The 22,880-nt window shown below is 39.6% G+C and overlaps 1 protein-coding gene and 1 long non-coding RNA gene across 3 annotated transcripts in view; one reads left to right on the forward strand and one right to left on the reverse strand.

Annotated features, from left to right (window-relative positions):
• The window catches only part of LOC109488539, a 114,803-nt gene extending 108,509 nt beyond the window's left edge, over positions 1-6,294 (reverse strand). The window contains exon 1 of the long non-coding RNA XR_004624159.1: positions 5,575-6,294. This is a non-coding gene — a long non-coding RNA (uncharacterized LOC109488539). The remainder of the gene's footprint in view (positions 1-5,574) is intronic.
• An 817-nt stretch (positions 6,295-7,111) lies between these two features.
• The window catches only part of LNPEP (leucyl and cystinyl aminopeptidase), an 89,226-nt gene continuing 73,457 nt past the window's right edge, over positions 7,112-22,880 (forward strand). Inside the window, exons 1-2 of one of the 2 annotated variants that reach the window (XM_019800083.2) lie at positions 7,509-7,646; positions 18,735-18,802. Coding sequence is in view for 1 of the 2 variants with exons in the window: in XM_011225481.3 (XP_011223783.2) it covers positions 7,262-7,646 (385 nt within the window). In the remaining variant the exon portion in view is untranslated. Of the gene's footprint in view, positions 7,647-18,734; positions 18,803-22,880 lie in introns of both variants that reach the window. The other variant, XM_011225481.3, reaches the window with a different exon arrangement.

Genomic DNA, 22,880 nt, shown 5'->3' on the forward strand with positions numbered 1-22,880 from the left:
GGGGAATATACACACTATTGTCTCCTCCAGCTCACTGAGGACTCAGATAGAAATAATGCCCGCAGTGTTGGTCTTGCAAGTTCAGATCTAAAAAATACTATCTAAAAAAAGGAAATCTCATAGACTTTTTTTCCAAAAAACATCTCTTATCCAGTTGCCTTTTCTTCTATAATTTCACCATTACAGATTCATTCCTTTGGGCTAATAAAAGTTAAAGGATTCAATTGTAACTCATTAGTCATGCTTTAGTGAGACTTTTTAATTTTGTTTAAATGAATACTTAGTTCTTTATAGCTAGCTGAGGAAAGAGCCCAAGGGGAGAGAGAAAACTGAAACTGGGAGAGAGGATTGGGGTGGGTGGGTTCTGGAACAAGGGCAACACTCCAGAAAATACTGGTTTGGTAGGAAGTTCTGGAAGGCAGTATCTGTCACTAACTCAAGGGTGTTATATACAGGTGGCATTTGATAAATATTTGTTGACTGTGTGAAGCAGCATCTAGAATTGAGGAAGGAAAATGGAAAATGGGACATAGCAGAACTCAGAGCCCCCTACTTGTCGATTTTGCTCCAAGCTGATCCTGCTGTACGTATGTATACTTCTGTGTGTTGTGCATGCATCCTGGGCGCTTGCTCAGACTGCCCAAGGTAACACAAGCACCTTAAAAGCAAAACCGTAGCTCCTGTTTTGTTTTTAGTTCTCTTCGGTGTTCTGCGCACCATGAGCACTCCACAAATGTTGCTGACTGACTGACAGCCTGTGCTGGCAGCTATCAGCCAGAGGGAGGAAAAAAGCATCTGAGTCATCCCAGAGTCAGCCAAGAATCACAGTCAAGTGTAATTTTCTGCATAAATATTACAGTACCTTCTCATGCTCAAAAACAAACAAAAACCTGAAGGACACATTTAATGGGAAGGAATCTTAGACAGGCTCTGTGTTAGCAAGGCTGCTAGAAACAAAGGAGAAGGAAAACCGAATTAGAATCTTCAGGAGTGTAAACATCTCCCTCAAAAGAGCAGGTCAATTAAAAATTCCAGCCAGAGATAATTTCTAAAAATATCATTTATAAAAATAAATAAATAAATAAAAAATATATCATTTATATCTTCTGACTTTTATAGAAGAGGACCTATGATTGTTTTTCATAGCTGGAAGCAGGGCCCACCATCGCTGACACTTCCTAGCCTGGCTAGGCCCCAAATGATGCAGGGCTTAGATATCAATATCAAGAACTCATTTTCCTCAGGACACCATTATTTTAAATTATCGGGTTGGAATATATCAGTATCATATAAATTTGTTTGCTCTTACATTATGTTTTGCAAGTCTAAGCTTTTTTTGCATGCAATAAACATGGTTTAAAAATTTCACAGTTCACATCTAATAGTAATAGCAAATACATCCTTAGTACTTATTTTGTGCCAGTCTCTGTTCAAAGCACATCTGGTGTGTTAATTCATCTTACTCCTACAATAACCCTAAGAGGGTGGTACTTGTCTCCTCAGTTTACAAAGGAGAAAATGAAATCCAGGGATTAAGCAACTTGCCTCAGTCACAGAGGCAATGGTTTTTTAGGACATTTACAGAGTGCACCTATCAACATGGTTGATTTTAGAACATTTTTATCACCCCAACCCGAAGCCCCCCTACAAGCAGTCACTTCCCATTCCTCCCTCCTTACCATCTTAGGCAACCACTAATCTACTTTCTCTATCACTTTGCCAGTCTGAACTTTTCATACAAATGGAATAATACAATATAGGTCTTCTGTAACTGACTTCTTTGATGACTATTTGTGTCGTTTATACTTTTTGGCTATTGTGAATAATTCTGCTATGAACATTCATGCAGAAGTTTTTGTATAGACATAGATTGTCAATTATTTTGGCGATATAGCTAGGAGTGGAATTGCTGGATCATTTGTTAACTCTATGGTTAGCTTTTTGAGGAACTGCCAGACTATTTTCCAACACAACTGTACCATTTTATGTTCCCACTGAAGTATATGAAGTTTCCAATTTCTCTAGATCTTTGCCAACATTTATTATGTCTGCCTTTTTGATTCTAGCCAATCTAAGCCTGAGCCTAGCCATACTGTGAAGTGGCTTCTCATTGTGGTTTTGATTTGCATTTGCTTTATGGCTAATGATATGGACCATCTTTACATGTGTTTATTGGTCATGTGCAGGTCTTCTTTGGAGAAATGTCTATTCAGATCTTTTGCTCATTTTTAATTGATTTGTCTTTTATTATTGATTTGCAAGAGTTCTTTATATATTCTAGATATAAGTCCCTTATCAGGTATATGACTTGCAGATATTGTCTCCCATTCTGTGGGTTGTCTTTTTAGTGCTTAATGCTATCCTTTGAAGTCACATCTTTCTTGATACTTATCTTCAGCTTTATTTCTGTTAGAAAGATGCTGTTATAATGCATTGGATACTGCATCCCCCAACCAAAATTCACATGTTGAAGTCACAACCCTCATTACCTCAGAACATGACTTCACTGGAAATAAGGTTGTTGCAGATGTAACTAGTTAAGATGAGGTTATACTGGAGAAGGGTGGGCCCCTGATCCAACATAACTAGTTCCCTTATTAAAAGGGGAAATATGGACACGGGTGTGCACACAGGGAGAATGGCATCTGAAGGCTGGTGTTATACTGCCATCAGCCAAGGAAGCAAGGATAGAGGCCTGGAACATACTTTCCCCTGGTGCCTTCAGAAAGAACATGGCCCTGCTGACTCCTTGATCTTGGGCTTCTAGCCTCCTTAACTATGAGGCTGTTATTTAAGCTACCTAGATTGTGACAATTTTTTATAGCAGCCTTTGCAGACTAATATAAATGCCTAATTTATTTTTCCATTTTAGTAGTTACTTCCAGATCAGAATTTGAAGTTTAATAATATACCATTTCTTGGTTTGGAATCCTAATTGCAATGATTACATGAAAAATTACATTGAATTGGGCTCTATCTTTACTTTTCCTGGGACAAATACCTTAAGGTTTAAAGAAATTATCAAAATATTATTAAAATATATCAGTGTTTATAACGTTCAGTGGACCTTTAGGTTGCCTACTTGACATTTTGGTTGCCTAACCCTCCCTTTTCCCTTCTGAATAATAAAAATGATTTTACTCAAGTTCCCCCTATCTCCCCCTATGAAACAGGGAAATGATCCTAAACTCAGCATTCCTAAACTCTGCTTTAAGAAACCACTTATAGTAACCCTGTTTTTATTTTCAGTGATTGGTTTAGAAATGTACAAAATTTTGTTTTGGCAATTGAAACCTAAGAATTCTAATGGGGGATTTTTGAGAAAAGTTTCCTTGCTCTTGAGAAGGAGACACCAAAGAAAAGATTCCTTCTCCCTTCTCTGATGCAGCCCCCTCTCTGTCCACAGGACACTCAGTCTTTCAGAAAATTGCTTACAGAGTGAACAGAGTGAGAAGTGGGGTTCTTGGTAAGGTTGGGAGCTGTGACTAGAGACTGTCTTATTTCTGCACTTATGTGAGATGATAGATTTCCTTAATGTTTATGCTAATTTGATTCAGCATTTTGGTTTTTGTAGGCCAAAGCATCTGAACCACTATATAACCGTTCCTTTCTAATAACCTTTAAGTTTATTTAGCTGAATCTTTTTGCTAATGTCTCAGCTCTGCAAGAATTCTGTTGGATAATTATATTGTTTACCTTAGTGCTCTAAACATTTCTTAATTTGTGATCACTTCAAACATCACTAATTGATGCAGAGAAGGTGTGCTGTAAATAGGTTACAGGTGTAATGAGATATTGCCTCCTCTGCTCCTTAGCATGACTGGGTAAAGTCTGGAGTAGCTGGAAACCTCATGATAGTCGCCTTTGTCCGGGAAGCAAGCAGCATGTTCCATTTATTCAAAAGTGCTGAATAAATATCATTTTCTGATGTGTACACTGAACGAATACATTGTTTAGCTTATTTCAAAATAATTAGAAAAGATATTTAATAACACTAAACAAAGTTCACATGGAATATCAGTAAATTGGAACATCAATTAAATAATTAATGGAACAGTCTTCTAGCAGTCTGAAGTTAGCTATATTTCTCTTTACTTCATATCCCTTTTGTGTATTATTGTCATTGCCCCTAAATTCCCTGCGGGAATAGGGAAGCAATAACAAACTCAAGAGCACTGGATTAGAACACAGACCACCTGAGTTCCGGTCTGTGTCTGCCATGGGCTGTGAGTGAGCCTAACCTCTCCAGAATTCATCTTATCTATTAAGTTGAAACTTGAATTAGTCGATCCATGGAAGGCCAAGTGCTTTATTTTGATGAAAAGAAAAGTTTCTATAGTCACCGTTTAGCAAATTTGCTGCTTCTTTATAAATAAATGCTGTTTGTTACTCAGGGAGCTTATATTTTTTCCTTTCATGCTGTTTATTTTATATTTAGTCCTCCAAATATTTGGTTTTCAAATGTTAAATGGTAGACAGCAAGGATTTTGAAAATAGTAGGTGGGTATAGCAGACAATGTCACACTATCTCCTCTGATAATGAATAGTAACTTCATAATAATTTAAAGTATTATATCCTTAAACTAAAGAAGAAGCTAGGTGTAGGAGGAGAAGAGGAGGTTAATGACTGAAACATGATCAGTAGCAAATTTATGAAATTGTGCTCCCTCAAAAAGTCTTCATGAAGTCATATGTAAAATGGTATCCAAATAAATAAAAACAAAATACCACAAAGAAATCCCAGAATGAAGCAAAGCAACATTTATTATTCTTTTGAGGCTAGGTAAGATTCTGAAACATTTTTGTTGCTTCCTCTTTTTACCTCCATTATAAAACCACAAGTCCTTAAATGTCCTTGTGTGTGTGTGTGTGTGTGTGTGTGTGTGTGTGTGTGTGTGTAGGGATGGGAGGGATGGGAGGAAAGAGGTTGGCAAAGAGGATAAAGAAGTTATTCATCTCTTTCTCAAATCTCAGAAAGACATGATGACCCACCTATATTTGCTACTGCAGTGGTGAAGCATTTTTACCACAACTCTGCAGAATTGGAGTATTTAAGACAAAACACAAGATAACGTGTTTCACACTTAAAAGCATGATAGACTGTAGCTTACAGGTAAGGTGAGGTGAGGAGATTTAACACTCTGTGGGGTTTTAAATATCTCTGAAACTAAGTGCTTTGGCTGCAAAAATAACTTCAAATGAGCATGACCTGACCTAAAGTATAGGGACGAGTCTCTTATCTGAGCAATATAAGGTGTGGAGTCCTTTCAACAAAATCCGGCCCTGCATATACTATATAACCTCCGAACGCTGATGGCACCAACCCTGTGGTTCCCTTCCTGTTTGTGATTCTGAAGTGCCTGTGGGGAGGGGGGTGCTAGGGGCTCTGACCATGCTTACCACAGAGGGGAGAGAGCAGCTCTGAGGTATCATAGGATACAGACATCTCTGGAATGATCACACACACACTACTGTTTCTGGCAGAATTTTCAACATTGCAAATGACCTAGAACTCTAGCTACCATATTGCATCTGTTCACATATGCATTCATAAAGGATTTATTGCCTACTTACCTTGGGTTAGGATACAGCCCTTAAAAAGGTAATAACTCTGCTTTCATGGAGCTCGCATTCTTGAGAGGAAGATTGATAATAATGAAACAACAAATAGAAGCATTGTTTCAGAGAGTGATGAGTCCTGTGAAGAAAAGCACGGCCCAGTCTTTAGAGAGGAGACTGTTTGTGGCTATTTTCCGTTGTGTGGTCAGGGAAAGGCTCTCTGCAGAGGTGACATATGAGCTGAGACTTAAGGACAAGAAGATACCAGCAGGCAAAGTACCAGGCAGACGGAATCATTCTTGCGCAAGAAGCATACAAGAGGAATGGTTAACAATGCTGAATGGAACTCGCGGACTTCCAGGAACCGCAAGAAGGCCTCTGTGGCCAAAGCATCAATAGCACGTGTAGAGGAGGACCCGGAGTTAGACCAGGAGTTTCACTTTTATTTTAACTGCGATTGGTATCCACTGGAGGTTTTAAAGATGGAATGGAAAGTGGGCGATTTAATACAGTTGACATTTTAAAATACAATATTGCACTTCGATTTCACTTCTTTAAAACATAATTTCTAATTCCGTACGGGTCAAACGACACCCCCGTCGTCCCTGTTTGCCCAGGCTGTTTGCGGTCGCCGCCGGCTTGTTTGCACCCGACGTCCTGCTTTTGACAGCCTCGGAGGAGTGTGTGACAGTTGGCAGGCGCAGTGAGGCACAACCAGAGCCAAGTCGCTGCAGGGGCCAGGGCTGCGGGAGGGGAGGAGGGGGAGCAGGCTGTGGCGGCTCGCTGGGAGGGCAGAGGCTTTCACTGCGAGCGTGGCGGCGGCGCCCACTTCGAACTAGAGATAAGGAAGCGGGCCCCTACAAACCCGGGGTCCCTGGGGCCCTGGTTTTGCATCCCGAAGTTTCGCCAGGTAATGCCTGGATTTGACACTGAACACAATGCTGGCTCGCGGTTGGAGGCAATGGCGCGAGGAGAGGCAGGAGCAGCTTAAGAGTTTCCGCTTCAACCCGGTAGCTTTGCCTGGCCTGGCCGCGGGCCCCTGCGGCTGCACCCACTGGAGCCGCAGGTGTTGATTTAAAGCTCGGCTCCAGCAGGCCTTCTGCTCATATACTGCGGCGCCCGCACCCCCGGGAAATCCAGCTCCAGGTTTTGTGAACCGCTTGCGTGGTGAGGCCGCTCCCCGAAAAGCCCACGGTGGGACTGGAACCTGGGCGTGCGGGGCCCTGCGGGAGTCCCCGCCCTCCCATCAGTCTCCCGGCCTCCGACCGCTAGAGACCACTCTGGTGTGGGCAGGCAGCCCTTCCAGGATGACCCACAGCATCTGCTCCCTCCGGCCTTCGCCAAGTGAGCAATCCGGAGCCAAGCTCTGCAAGGAAACCGAAGCTTCGAATTCTGGGGAGCGACCTTCGTCTGCAGGCGCCAGCTCTGCCTCCAGATCGCGGCCTCAGTGGGACCTCTAAGCGAGGCCTCTCTTCACCAAGGCGTCCGAATTAGCTCTCCACTCACTCTGCATCACATCACCCTTATTTAATGCTCAGCGGGACATTTCTTTCAGTCTTGTGTGCCTTCTGTGTTTGTTTATTGTCTGTCTCTGGAATGTCCACTACACGGGGCAATGGTCGATATTTGGGGGCTCGGTATCGGGTTCCCGGCGCCTAGGACCCGGCCGGGCCAGGACGCAGTAGGCTGTCATATTTGCTGAATGACTGAATACTGTCCCCCAGTACTGAAGAGCTTGAACAGCAGTTGTCCCCTAGAGGGGCGTGGCTTTTCAGGCCCCGCCCATGAGGCCGCCCCCACCTCTACCCCACTCCTCCCCTTCCTCTCCCAGGAGTGGGTCTCTGACTGTGTGGTGGTTTTCCCCTCTGGCCTCCCTCGCTCTTTCTGCAGCTGTTGCAAAAACCCGGAGCAGCGGAACTTAAGAGAGGCGGAGCGGCGCCGCCCCTCGCGGCACCTCCCCGACAGCCCTAGGCGGCCGCGCTGGGCATGCTCAGTCGACAGGGCCGCTTCAGTTCTTGGAGTAGGAAGCTTGGGCGCTTCGGCTGTAAGGAGCCGCGGCGGGGGGAAAATGGATCCTTTTACTAACGGTGAGTAGGCAGCCACAGGCGTCGGGGTTGGGACTCTCTGGGGTGCAGAGGGACGCTGGCCGTCGGGACACGCGGTGTCGGGCTGTAGTCGCCCTCTCCGTGGGTTTCCCACGAGGTTTTGGGGGCGGTGGAAGCGGACTGGGGGAGGTAGCTGGAGGCTGGAGTCCGGGGGGGGGGCGGGCACAGGCCGGCGCCGGACCGGGGGCTGGCGTGAAGGTCAGTGCCATCGTCTGCCGAGGGCCTGGGGCGTCGCGTGCCTCCAGACCCGAAGCTGCGCTGCATGGCCAGGTGGGCAAACAGCAAAGTTTGGGCTGTTTTGCGCAGAGGAGGGGAAAGTTGGCCTTCTGGGTTCGCCTCTGGAGAAGGTGGCGTCCGCCCCGGCTCTTTTGGCAGGAAGGGTTAAGTAAGCCTCGGCCACTGCCAAACCAAACTTCTGTGGTGCGCAGGGAGCTGTCCCCCCTGTCCTTCCGCGAGTTGTCTGCATGACTTTTCCTAATAGAGCGGGGTGGGGTTGGGGGCTTGGCAGGTTAATTTAGTGGAAGGAAGGGAAACTTGCGGAAAGGCTTGCTTGATCCTGCTCTGCCGAGGAGGTGCCTACACGCACTGTCACCCTCCTGCAGGGTGTTCAAGCTTCCTTTCACGGGCTCCCGATAATACCAGTTTTTCAGTCGAAGACTTTAAATATCAGGGGTCCGTCATGGTGATATCACAATGTGACAGGAGGCGAGAGTCAAAGCAGGAGCCAGCAGGATGCCCTGCAAACAGCCACAGCTTTTTACTGAATGGACAGAATAAATCCCACCCTAGTTAAAACCGATGGCTTTTGTTTGGACCCGATGTGCCAGAGTCACAGTATAGGGGTGAGATGTCTTACCATTCTGTGGCGTTGAGTATATGGATTCCCTTATGGGACAGAAAGTATAAAGAATGCCAGTAGGGGAGAATTCACACTAAAATTAGACGATTCACTCTGTAGTTGACATGTGTTTTCTTGCGGATGGTTGGTTATTTCAGGTAGACAGTTTGTCGCATTAATAGAAGCAAACGTCTACACCGGTTTAGGTGGGTCAGTTGCCAGTCAAGATAGAGACATGCCCACTATATCCCAAACCCTAGCCAGACTTTGTTGTATGCTGTTTCATTCATAGGACTGCAAATTACTCGTTATATTCTCCCTGTCCCTAATTCAGAATGCTTTATTCTACTGCCGTCTTCCTGTCTGTACTAATTAGGCTTAATGACGGCAACTTTAATTCTGAATTTTCTTTCTCATTCAGGTTCTGTTTGTAATTTCGAAGCCTCTAAGAATAGTCTGGTAAGGTTACTAAGAGAATTAAGGAATACTAGAGCTGAAAGTAAACTTAGAAACCATCTAGTATTTACTAGTGTAAAATGTGTTTAATACAAATCACTGAGTACTTTCAAATGAATATTCCAAGGCTTTTTCTTTGTCCTAGGTAGAATACTTGGAGCTTCCATGTTTGTAGGATTTTAAATGTGAACTTTCACTTAAAAAAAATTCCCCGCAAGGCTGAGTCACCGATTTGATCAAGACTAGTGCTAGCTGATTTGGTGGACCTGTGCCTACAGAATTAAAGTACATTCTCAAATCCTCCAATTGGGGTCTTTTCTCCCCTCTTAAAATATGTTCCTCTAGATGTTAATATTTGCGGATTGTCCCATTTGAGGGGGCAATGGAAAAGTCCCAGAGAGGTGAAAAAAGAAGGCGGAATGCTTCAACTTCTGTGTAGGAGATTGGATTTTTAATCCTTTTCCTATCTATCTTCCAGATTTTCAGAATCTGCTGGAAACAGTTTGACCGTGCATCATTTTGGTTAATGTGTTAATCACTTGTTGAAGGCTTATCTAAGTGTCTTTTAACAAGGAAATAGAAACTACAACATCTAAAGTCAACCAAAAATTAGCTCCTAGCAATTTGAGGTGTTTTCAGGTTTAAGGTGGACTGTTTATTTATTTCAGAACTTTTGAAGGATAGCTGTAGAATTTTTCTAGTGTCTTTAAATGGGACTTGTTTAAGTATGTTTATCTTTGTACTTAATCCTAATGAGTACAAAGGATACTTACAGCTAGTTCTTCTCTAGGTCTGGGTGTTTTGGTGCAGAGTATTTCATTATCCCTAGAATTTATAATTACAGCATTTATTAAGCTTGATATTGGCTTTTGTTGCACATTCTCCCTCTTCTAATAAAGTCTTCACCACTTACACTTTCTCACATATCGCTGCTTATAGAGAGAGATGTGAGAGCTTAGCAAAACCGGTCTCAGCAATTCAGAACCACTTGCCTTTCAATTAGAATGTTGTCAGTGGTTTCACCCTCTGACCTAGAAATTTGTGAAGGAGGAAATTTAGTTTCTGTTTTGTCATTTTTGACTCTCAGAACTCATCTATTCCGGTAGGGCTTTCTGTGCTTTCCCTGTTTTCCATCAAAACTTGCTGCTCGTATGGCTCATTTGTCTTGGGCCCTGCTCTGTACCTGCTGATAATGGGTTCATTTGATGAATATCTTATGTTAATCTATCCAGGTAACACACTGCTTCAACCTATTTAATATGCTTATCTCCAGAAAGGTCTTATAAGAAGGGACCTTAGTGCCAGGATTTCCCATTTGGCTCAGGAGATATTTTTGATCTTGCCCTTGGGAGGGGACTGTTGACTATTACACTGCAGACTGGATATCCAGTCTGGCTTTGGTTTCTTGGTGATTTTTTTTATGGGGAGAAAGATGTGCTGGACTAGTACTCAAGATTGGTTTGGCAGTAACTATTATGTCCTGTTAGGCACTTAGAGGTGAAACTCTTAGGAAGTAGTGATTTATATATTACAAAAAAAAAAAAAAATGATGGCAACTCCCTAGATCTTTTGATAGATGTACTAGATTAGGGCAAGTAGTTATTTGATGACTGTGTAGCTTTATTTCTCTTTGTTTCTTCTCCTTTACATGCAGGATTAGGGTATTTGAGAATAATTTAAATTCACGTTAAGGACTGTAAATGCCAAGGTTCAGTCTTAGACTCTGATCAAGGAGTTCAGAGCTTAGGGCTAGAAATGTGCGACTTCTTTTTGAGGGTACCAGAAGTATTCACCAGAAGGGAGCTTTTGAGAACTTTATTAGGTAGGCAGATTGAGGATTTGGAAGCATACTGATGGAGAAGGACTTTTTTCCCTGATATATACATACATTCATCATTTTTTTCTTATGAGCAAAGTTCCCAGGAATCACTTTGGTTCTACCTCCCTGGTATATAATCAAACAAAGGGGATTTACCTGTCTTACAAACTATCTTTGTTTTTGTTTTCAGACTGGCATCCTGTTGGAAATATTACCCAGCTTCCAAAATGGGAAGTCTGGACAACAAATTCAATATTCATGGGTCGTAAGGCAGTATCAAATTGTGATTTCATCTTTTGGTCTTACTAATAACAGTTGTCCTATAGTTATACATTTCTTTTTTAAAAAAATTAGCATCATCTGTCAAAAATATGAGCTTACCACATTTTGTTTATATATATATATTTCTTTTGTTCTATGATAAATGACCACGTTGAAAGAAAATCCTTAAAAATGGAAGATCATTGTTTCTCTGGTGACGGAATATAAGTAAAAATATGTTTTTATCCTTCTGTCTCAAGTTTTCTATTTCAGTGAAGTGAAATAGAACTGTATAGAGATCAAATGTTAACATCATTTAATATTTTAAGGTTAATGCTGTAATTAGAAGCTATCCAGTTTTTAAAGAAAGCAGTGGGGGAAAGTCCTTTGCTTTGCATAACAATTTCCAAAAAAGTCTGTCTTGAGACAAACAGCATATTTTAGGAATGATTAAAATCAGTGATTTTTTTAAAAGATTTTATTTATTTATTTAACACAGAGAGAGAGAGAGCATAAGCAAGGGTAGCAGCAGGCAGAGGGAGAAGCAGACTCCCCGCTGAGCAGGGAACCCAATGCAGGACTTGATCCCAGGACCCGGGAATCATGACCTGAGCCGAAGACAGATGCTTAACTGACTGAGCCACCCAGGCGTCCCTAAAATCGGTGATTATCACTTATCTATAGATGATCCTTGAGAGCTGAAAGATACATAACCAGAAAGATTAGTTATAAGGAAATTATCATACAGAAAATTAGCCAGGGGTGATTTCCTCTTCAGTAATGCATTCAAAAAATGTTTTGAATGCCCACTTACAAGTAGATTTTCTGCTGGACACACTTGCAGGAAACCCACAAACCTGTCAGCAGATAATGCTGACCTCAATAAGAGAAATGAAATGCGAAAATCTAGTTTTGTTTTCAGGCTTATATAAAACTAAGAAATATAGAAGAAACAAAAAAGCAATAGACTTTAAGATAGTTTTCTAATTATGAAATAAATGCACAGAATTGTCTTCATAACCTGTTGATGTAACATCTGTCACCAGTAAGTTCACATTTGTAATGATTCAGTGTAATACTCCTGTTGGGAAACAGCAGCGTTCTGAACCCTCTCTGTGAAAGTAGTAGGAAATTGAGATATGAAGGAATTTAGCCAAGGATACTCCTGAAGTTGTGACGGAGCTGGATCAGACCCGTGGCTCCTGGTAGTTGAGGTTAGGACAGTGTCACCGTGTTCTGTCAGTTAGTTACCTCATGTCTTGAAAACTGTAGAAACTGTAGGAGGTTGGAACTAGAGCTAATAATACTGGTAGATATTTCCATAATATTATTGGAGCAATCAGAGAAAGTCTTTTTTTTTTTTTTTTTTTTAATTTGAATCCCTAGATATGTACCTTTTCTGAGTATCACAAGAAACCAGGATTGGGAATGAAGGGAAACTTAGGAGCCTTTGTGGTGGTTCAGCAACTTGTGTATCTAGTGGACTTTATAAAGAAAGCTGCTCATTGCCCTGGTGTTTGTGTGCAGTAAATATGACAGAAACAAAATAGTTTTTGTTCCTTAGTCTATGGAAGGATGGTCAGGATTCCTTGTAACCTGATTTGTTGTAATCCATTTGTGATTGTCCTGGGAGTACCTGTAGGACTTTGAATCCAAAGATATTTAGGAAAAACAAACAAAAAACCAAAAACCAAGGATCTTTAGGGAAAATTGGGACTTAAGAGAATTAGTGATGAAGATGAGAGAAATGTAGAGATTTAAGGTAAAGGGGGAAGCTGATAGGCAGAGATTTCCAAAATGGTCATATCTTGAACCTTGCAAATCTTTGAGAAATGAATTTAGTTTGGGGAGCAGGACACTGATATATGAAGTCGAAAGATGGAGGAATTGGGGTTGGAATGGGCAAGTAGGTGGGACTGGTTGGACAAAAGCAATTGAGGGATAAGGGGATGAGTGAGTTAAGACTGGCATTTGGAAGCCTGGAAGGAGATAGGAAACATTTGCCACTAGTTAAATTATACTGTGTACTTCTCTCTCTCATAGTCAGAAAATTCATAGTCTCTTGTAAGTTAAGATTGTTCACTGTCCCGGGGGCATTTTGCTGGCTCAGTTGGTACAAGCATGTGACTCTTGATCTCAGGGTTGTGAGTTCAAGCCCCACGTTGGGCATGGAGCCTACTTAAAAAAAAGAAAAAAAAAACAAAACTGTTCTCTTTCCCGAATGTTTTAGATTTTAAGAAAAGCATTACTAAGAGGTATATAGAGCCATTGACTTTGTAGGAGCATTGTGATTGCAGTTACTGTTTTTTAGTGCCTGGTTTTGCTTAACTTTTCTACTGATGCTTATGATTGAACAATGAACCAATTTAGTTTTTAAAAATTTCAACCTTAGCATCTAAACTAGGAAGAAACCAGTTCATTTACCAAATATAGAAAGTTCAGGCTTCTAAGGGAGTTTGAAAAAACAATGGAGAAGCAAGTTCAATAGTAAAAGACCCTTTGAAGTTCTTTCCCTTCAGTGTGCATTGCTTAATGAGGGTCTCCTGAGCATTCCTTCCACATACTTCAAGAATGCAGCCACCAAATAAAACTTAAGCTAGTTGTTTGGACTTGTTGTAAATGGAGGGATTGAGCGGTCCAGAGTTTTCTCTAGACCCTGGTGCTATCCAGGGAGGCCAAGCCAGTGATCTGGGATGAAAGGAGGTAAAGGCTTCCTGATGCTTCTGTGGGGAGAACTTCATAAGCTGGGCGAACAGGAGAATGGGAAGTGCAATGAGAAAATGGGTACCTTTGTGCTCCTTTCCTTCCTGGACCTTGCAGCAAATAATGCCCAGGGCTGCATGGTAGCGTCTCTTAGACAACTGCCTCAGGTGTCATTCACTGTCCTGGACATGAAACTGTTATTTCATAAGATTTAAAATAGTTGTTAGAACAGTCATCATCTCAGCAGCATTACACCATTCCAAGGTCTTTTTAGAGGAAAAAATGCATGGTGATTAGTGAGAGTGATTGAGGACAGCTAAATGTTGTAAAGATCTTTCTTTAACTTGGTACTGGTAGTATGATTTGAAGACAGAAGTAGTGTAATCCTTATCTAGTTTCTTCCCATTCCATAATTGTCAAAATGTCCTCAACACTTAAGTAAGGGAGGCTGCTGTGGCCCTTGGAGCTTGGTGGAAGGAACTAGTATGTTCAAGATTTATCAAAATAATGTCCGTGAGTTTGGGCTCATTCCCCTTTATACTTATTAGCAGTATTTTCTCTGCCCTTGAAATGCTAAGCACCTAAGCCCTTTGGGCCACTGACATTGTCCTTTTAGAATCCAGTTTGGGTGGCTAATTTAAGAAAACAATTCAGACTAAGTGTAGAGTATTGAGTGTTAGTGGGACTAAGAAATGCTTTGCTTTTGAGAATAGCAGCCTCACTTCTGTCTGTATCACTTCTGCTACTGAGAGGCTTGGTAAGTGTTCATTCGGAGGAAGTACACAGAAATATAATTGAATATAAAGGGAGGGTCCAGCCTGATTTGGGGATTAGATAATAGTGTGTTGAATTAGATAGAAATAAGCAAATGTTCACTAAAGTGTGGCTAACTTTGCTCCAATGCGGTTCATCGCAATTGGGTACGTAGTTCTATTTTAATTTATTGCCAATTCAGGAAACGCTATTGAGATAAAGACTTGAAGAATTCATGTACAGAAGCTTTTCTTGGCAGCTAATGAAATGACAATGACTATTGGTAGACAAAAATGTGGTTACAATCCCGGACTTTTGGATCATCATCATATATTCGTAAATGAGTTAATGATAGTCAAATGGACCCTCAGCAAGTTGTAAACTGATGGCAGCGTTTTTGCTATGAAGATTCAAGATTATCATCTCCCTTGTATTTTTGTAAGAATTTATTGTACAAAAATTTTTTTAGAAGATGAATGCTTTAGACTTAAATCTATTTTATTGAAATCAGGTAATATTGAGTTTCAGATGTACTTAATTATTTTCTTTTTTGTTATTTTCTTTTATTTGGATTTCTTTTTACATTTTGCTAATAGCTTTTCTTTGTCTCTTATTTTCGTCAAGACTAAAAATATTGCAAACCAAAATTAGTGTTCCACCTCTCCTTGCTCCGTTCTTCTTTTGGGGAGTCAGCAGTTGGGGTCAGAGAAGAAGCATAGAAGGAATATTTTAATACAAATTCTTCTTGCATACCCTTTTGAACTGTGTCACTTAACAAGTATTTTTTAAATTTTTTCTGACAGGCCCCCACTTATCTCTTTTTAAAAAGATAATAGCTTTTTAAAAGATAGCTACTTCTCTCAAATAAATACATTAAAAAATACCTTCACTATGTGCTGACTTGTTCCAAGCTTTGTTCTTAAAGTGTGGTGTCTGCATTTGGAAAACTTACATTCTGCAGAGTAAATTTTTAAAAAGACTGTCTATGAGCACGCAAATTAGTACCTTCTCTTTGAAAATGGTAAGACTTGGAGGAGCACATGTCCTATCCCACACTGCTTTCCTTAAATATATTTGGTTTTATACTTTTATTTTTTTTTTCATTTTAGAGATCTAACCATGAATCAACTTCCTTTTGTAGGACTGCTGCATAGTGTAGCGTAATGGTGAAGAGTAATTCATTCTGCCAGCATTCAAATCCTGGCTCCTCACTCACTAGCTCTGTGACTCATATTACCAAGATGTTTTAATAAATTTCGTTAAAAAACTAAAATGTGCGTGGAAACTCAAAACCTTTTCTGAGATCTAAGAGACTTGGTGGTTTGGGCATATTCCTGCCATAATGAGATTTTGAAAATTGGGAAACAAATGATATTTCTTTTATCTTGTTTACTAATGGCTCGAGGCCAGTGTTGAAGGATTCTTTCCATTTCATATTTATTAACATTTATGCATTTGTAACACTTTCAGGGAAGTGTTGCCTAAGAATAGAGGAACTATTCATTTCTACATTCAGTTTAATTCTGGCTTATATGTGTTTTTCTGGTTCTGTCCAGCAAGTGTAATATGCAACACCTTGCTATTTATACAAGTAGGTCTTGTTTCAGTGTTAAATAGGCATTAAATATATTTTGTTTCTTCGGTGGGGTTGAAATAGTTAGGAATTTAAGACCAAAAGGGGTAGTGTTAACACAAAGCTATAGAATAAATGTACTTCTTTAACTGGTAACATTGCCTGTACTTTGTAGGCATCAGGAACGCAAACAAACATGTCTATGATGTGTTTCGCTTATACCTGTTTTGTGTTCTTACAGAAGCTTAATAAGAAACTAGCTTTACCAGTGAATTTCAATTTCTGCTAGTACCAGTGACACCCTTATTTTATGATCATTTTGGCTGAATGAATGTAACTTGGCAGCACCTTTTTGGCTCTGAGAATCTGTTGTGCATTTCGGCAGTTTACCTCCCGATGTCCACCCTGCCAGAAGTCTCTAGTTCCGTTTGTTTGTTTGTTTGTTTTCTCACGAAGATAATATTCTGAACTTCTGAATCATATAAGGTAGTGATTTTGACTAAAGAGCAAGGTGAGGGAGGTAAGAAATAATCCTTTAAGTATTTGGTGACTAGGTGGGTGGATTGCGTGGGAACAGAGTAGAGGCATTCCTCCCCTTGAGCCACAGTTGTTCCTGGGAAACCTCAGCGTTAAGAAGAGAGTGTTTTCCCACAGGAATAAGTTACTGGAGTTCACATTTCTGCCCAAGAATGTCCAAAGAGGCATAGATGGTATATTATGAAAGCAGAGGTACCACTTGTTTAAGACTCCATTTTCTGAATGGTAAAAACCACATTTCCAGTTCTATATATATGTGCATGGGTCTTCAGCCAGGACCCATCAATTACATATGACAGAAAAACCACAGCTGTCTTATATTTGGTTCCTACTAGAGTTGGCACCCGACATAGTACCCCCCCATGTGAGATGCACGTGTTAGATGCACATTAAATGTTACCTGAGACTAAGATGACTTCAGACAACTCCAAAACAAACTTTAAGTAACAATTGTGTTTTTGTTTTTACTCTTCTAATTTTGGGTTTCTTTTTTTTCAAGTGAAGTTTAATTTCAACACTCTTTTCTTTCTTCTGTATCTTTCTCTCTAGCAAATAGAGTAATTCCAAATCACTTTTTCTGAATATTCTGAATATCACTTTTTCATTCAGCTTTCCTTTCCACTGAAATGCCTTTTGAGTACTTGCTGTGTTTCGGACCCTGTGCTTTGTTCAGGGAAGATGGTGCCAAGTGAGAAATGTCTTAGTGTTTGAGGGGAAGGAAGATGAAGGTTAGTAGGAGGGAATCTCTTACTCTGAAGTATTTTCAGAATCAAAATTAAAGAATGACCCACTATTTTCCTTCTTTCATCTTCTGTGCTTATTGCTTCGCTAGAGAGCTGCTTTGCTTTTGAGACCAGAGTGATGCAGTTAAATCAGTTTCTCTTCCTGCATTGCTGTGGGCCTTCTGGCTGACCTGTTCTTGGGGTACTTTGTCCTTCATTAGAGAATCACAAAAACAAATACCAAGCCAATTAGATGGGACTTTCAAAAAATATATATTTTTTTATTTTTTATTATTTTTTTAAATTTTCAGTTAGATGGGACTTTTAAAAAGGAATTTCCTACTATCCCAGAATGGGTAAAAAGGTGTGAATTGGTCTGGGTAAGAATTCAAGTGGCCTCATGGTTGGAGTAAAGTAGGGGAAGCTATGTTGTGGCTGTCACTCTGGCAAAGCCATTGAAAGGCAGGGTTCTCTGTTAGTTGACACAACAGAATAACTAATTGTCTGAGTTACTGTAGTACAGTATGAGCTGAGCTATGAAAGCATGAATTTCAGACATGACACCAACCAGGAGGAAAACATGGCTGTTTCTATCTTGATGTTAAAGGATGAAAGTTAAATGACATTTTGAGAAGAGCAAAACCTTAATTCCTTAGTGGCCAAGTAACATAAATTATGATATGTAAACTGTGAAGACGTTTATTCAACATCTCCTTCACCCTTAAAAGAAACGTGCACCCCCCCCACTTACTCAATATATTTATGGAGTTTTATATAGAAATGGCATAGGCAGTGTATTAATTCAGCCTGCCATAACAAAAAGCTATACGACTGGGAAGCTTAAACCAAAGAAATTTTATTTTCTTACAGTTGTGGTCAGGAGTCCAAGATCAAGGTGCCAGCTTGGTTGGGTTCTGGTGAGAGCCCTCTTCCTGGCTTGTAGATGGCCACCTTCTTGCTGTGTCCTCACATGGCTTTTCCTCTGTGCGCAGAGCTCCGTGTCTCTTTCTCTTCTTATAAGAACACCAGTCTTAGCAGCCCCACCCTGATGACCTCATTTAACCTTAATTATCTCTTTAAGAGCCCTGTCTCCAAGTATAGTCACATTGGGGGATAACACTTCAAAGTATGAATTTTGGGGAGAATAGGGAGCCGTCCTTTTAGATAGTTTATCTCAAGGTAAAGAAGATTGTGTTTTTCCATAGGCACAAATTAATGGAATCTACATTCCTTCTGCCTAAGGATGCCGAAAGGAACATAAATGGTTCAGTTCTTTTTTTCTGGACCCGGGAATCCAGGATGATTCAGAACCCCTTGTCCCTTTCTGCCCTGCTATACAGTTATTCGGACCTCCTATATATTTATTTTTCTTACTTAATGTATTTAGTCTATATGCTTTTTCAAACAGAATCCTGAAACTGCAGTGCTTGAATTATGATATCTGGAGAGCTGGTAATTTTTTCTTTATCTTTGAAGGTAAGAGTTATGCTTCTCAAATCTTTTGGTATCAGGACCCCTTTTATACTCTTAGAAATTATTGTGACCCCCTAAGTGATTTTGTTTATATGGGCTATATCTCTAGATATTTACTGCACTAGAAATTAGCACTGAAATTTTTTAAAAATTAAAAATTAATAAATTAGTAGATTTCATACTAACAATAAAAAAAACTTTTACATGTTAACATAAATGACATTTTTAAATGAAAAATAGCTATCCTCCAAAACAAATCAGTGAGAGCAATTATCTTACGTCGTTGTGAATCTCTTTAATGTCTGACTTAATAGGAGACAACTAGATTTTCAGATTTGCTTCTGTGTTCAATCTGTTGTGTCATGTGTTGTGTAGCCTGTGGAAAACTCCACTGTATTCTTATGAGAGAATGGGAGTGAAAACAGCAAATAACATCTCAATATGAAAAGAGTTTTGGCCTTGAAGGCCACTAAAAGAGTATCGGGGATTCCCAGGAGTATGCCTACTGCACCTTGACTTTAAACGTTAAACCTGCCTTTTACAGGGCCCAGAGAGGAATACCTTCGGTCTGTAGCAGGTAGAAAGTGGAGCTGATGAAATTGGGCAGCAAGTGTCTTAAGATAGATCTAGGTCATAGGAGAAGGAAATGTTCTAGTCAGGCATATCTGACGAGCCACAACTCAGATGCCATGGTTATTTGAGGACTCTAAGGTCATTTTATTTCAGACCTGGATGATTTTAGGGAGTACACAAATTTTAAAAAAAAAAAAAGATTAAGTTATCTTTTAAAAAATTGATTTTTATCTATTTTCTGTTTATACCTGCAGGATTTTTCAACAAGCTGCTCCAGTTTCCTAATACCCCTCCCTTCAACATACACTTAATATGGACACATTATTTCATTTCTCAGCCCTTGAATGAGGTCTTAGATTTATCTTAATTATAATGAATAAAAGGCCTACAAAGTTCAATTATTTTTGTTTTTTGCTTGTCTTGATCTGTGGAGTCCAGAATGAAACAAAATCTTTTGTCCCATACCTGCCCCATCATAGAATGATCTAGACCTTTAAACAACTGAAGTCAACCTCTTTTTTTCTCTGGGCTCTTTGGGGCCATGAGTAACTAGGACTGATCTACTTAAAACTGTTTTGCCCCCAAAATAAGACATATGGAAGCTGTGATCACATGTAAACATGGAAACCCTGGCATGTACACAGAAGTTCAGCTTACTTGAGCTAGGAGAGTTCTAGAAAAATAGATAATAGACCCACCCATGCTAACACATCCATTCGAAGTACTTTGGAATAGATATTAATATTGAAGAGAAAGCCTTTAACTCTCTTGGTGTTTATAAGTGTCAGGAATACTTTTAAACAGGAGACCTTTTATGCTGCTTTTGTGTGAGTGGACAAAAAGTAATTTTGGAACAGAGTCCTAAAGTCTGGTGGTTGAATGTGTAGTTATTGTTCAAATAAACCTCTCAAATTGGCCTTCTTGTAATTAAATTCAGAGTACCAAAGCGTTGCATATTCTTGATTCTTGGTGTTATATTTTTTAAACTTAAAGCAAAACAAAAAAGCTTTACATTTATCCCTCCCTCCATCTTCATTCCTAGGCAATCACTAACCTGCTTTCTGTTACTACAGATTAGTTTATTTTCTACTTTTATAGAATTTGTTAAGAATTTATTTATTTATATGACAGCATGCAAGCAGGAGGGGTGGCAGAAGGAGAGGGAGGCAGATGCTTAACTGACTGAGCTACCCAGGGGCCCTTACTTTTATAGAAATTTTATGTAAATAGAATTTTATAGATTTCGTATAAATGGAATCATGCATTATCTTTTTTGGCCTGTTTTTTTTTTTTCACTCAGTATAATTTATTTTGTAATTCATCCGTGTAATATCGGTAGTTCTTTTTTTCTTTTTTCTTTTTAAATTTCTGAATAGTATTCTATTGTATTGATACATCATCATTTGTCCATTCACCTCCTAATGGATGTTTGTTTCCAGTTTTGAGGTATTGTAAAGCTGTTGTGAACACTCAAATACAAGTCTTTGTGTAGAGAATTTGTTTTTGTTTCTCTTAGTTAAGTACCCAGGAGATGATTAGTAGGGTCATCTGGTAGCTTATGTTTTAACTTTTTAAGAAGCTGCCAACTGTTTTCCAGACTGGTTTTACCTGGGGCGCCTGGGGGTCCCAGTCGGTTAAGCGTCTGCCTTCAGCTCCAGTCATGATCAGGTCATAGGGCTCCAGGCTCAGTGGGGAGCCTGCTTCTCCCTCTCCCTTTGCTGCTCCTCCTTTGTGCTCTCTCACATGCTCTCTCTGTCAAATAAATAAATAAAACCCCAAAACTGGTTTTACCATTTCACATTTCTATCAGCAGTGTATGAGGGTGCTTATTCTCTACATCCTTGCCGAAATTTGGTATGATTACTTTTTAAAATTTTAGCCAATCTGGTGTGTGCATAGTGGTATCTCAGTGTGGTTTTGATTGCATTTCCCTGATGACTACTGATGTTGAACATATTTTCATATTTTTTTTGGCATTAGTTCATCTTTTTTTGGTGAAACGGCTGTTCAAATCTTTTTGCCCAGTTACTGAGTTATAAGCGTTGTTTATGTATTCTGGTACATGTTTACACAAAGGTATAAATAAAAAGGTACACAAATGTGTACTGTATATAACACATGTATTATATATGTAATAGTTCCATATATAAAACATATATATAAAAACAATAAAGATGTTACTCTGTCATTTTCTGGCTTCCATAGTTTTCTGTTAAGAAACCCATGGTGTGATGCCCGGCTGGCTCAGTCCATTGAGCATGAGACTGTTGATCTCTGTGTCATGAGTTTGAGCCATGTGGGGTAGAGTTTATTTTAAAACAAAAACAAAGACAAAAAAACTCATGGTAATTTGAAGTGGTATTACCTTATATGTAATATCACCCTTTTTCTAGCTGATTTCAAGTTTTTCTTTACTTTTGGTTGGTAGCAGTTTGATTGTTTGGGTCTTGGTTTGGTTGTCGTTGGACTTTTTTTCTTTCATTGAACTTCTTGAATTTATAAATATATGTCTTTTGCCACATTTGCAAAGTTTTGGGCCATTGTTTCTTGATAATTTTTCTATCTCAGTATTTTTTTTCCTGTCATTCTGGGACTCCCAATTACATATGAGTTAGTCCGTTTGCTACTTTCTTACAGGTCCTTGTGGCACTGTTCATTTTTTTTTTCTCAATCTTTCTTTTTTGTGGGTTCTTCAAATTGAATAATTTGTTTATAAGAAATATTTATTTTCTGATATGTGAATCATAATCAAAATTGACCTTCAGCTGAGCTTTTAAACCCCCTGAAAAATAGCTGGAGTGAAGAGCTGCAGTGAAACTTGGTTCAGAACGTGAAGAAATCTAAAGTAAAACTTTAAAAAAATCCCACACAATATGATTTGCTGTAAACTTTTAAGTTGCTAATTGAAATGTATTTTTAAGCAAATTGGCCAACTTGGTGTTTGGGGTATGGGGGTATCATTTTCTGTATTAGTCTTTTATCAGTTAAGGACAGTGAGTTCTGTGTCCCAACAAAGAGCACTGCAGTTATTTTTTCCCAGTGATGACTGTCGAGACCAGTCTTTGTAAGAAGATAGGAAAGTAATAAAATGTGTTAGAAATACTTGCATTAAAAAATAAATTTTAAAAATTGGTAAAGTTTCATCTCTTAGCCAGAAAACTTCTATATTTATTGGTTATGCAGATTCTGTCATTGCAAGTATCATGTTTTCCTGTACGAGGATTCAACTAATACTACAGGGTAGGAAGAGACAGGAAATAGATTTTCTCAAAAAAAATCAGCTGCAGTACAACATGAGAAATTTCCGTAAAAATATAATTTTTTCAATCATATCTAGTCTCTGTTTTGTCTGAGATCAGGATGGAACCATGTTGCTCAGTCTTGAACTGTCAGCCTGTCTGATCACTTTAATGTGTTCATTTTTCTTCCTCTGGTTTGGTCTTAAAGCCTTGAGAATTTGTTTTATTATGAAATGTAAAAACTCATTTTTTCAAAAACCTAGTTCTTT

This window comes from Ailuropoda melanoleuca, chromosome 3 (genome assembly GCF_002007445.2).
Source record: "Ailuropoda melanoleuca isolate Jingjing chromosome 3, ASM200744v2, whole genome shotgun sequence".
Lineage (NCBI taxonomy): Eukaryota > Metazoa > Chordata > Mammalia > Carnivora > Ursidae > Ailuropoda > Ailuropoda melanoleuca.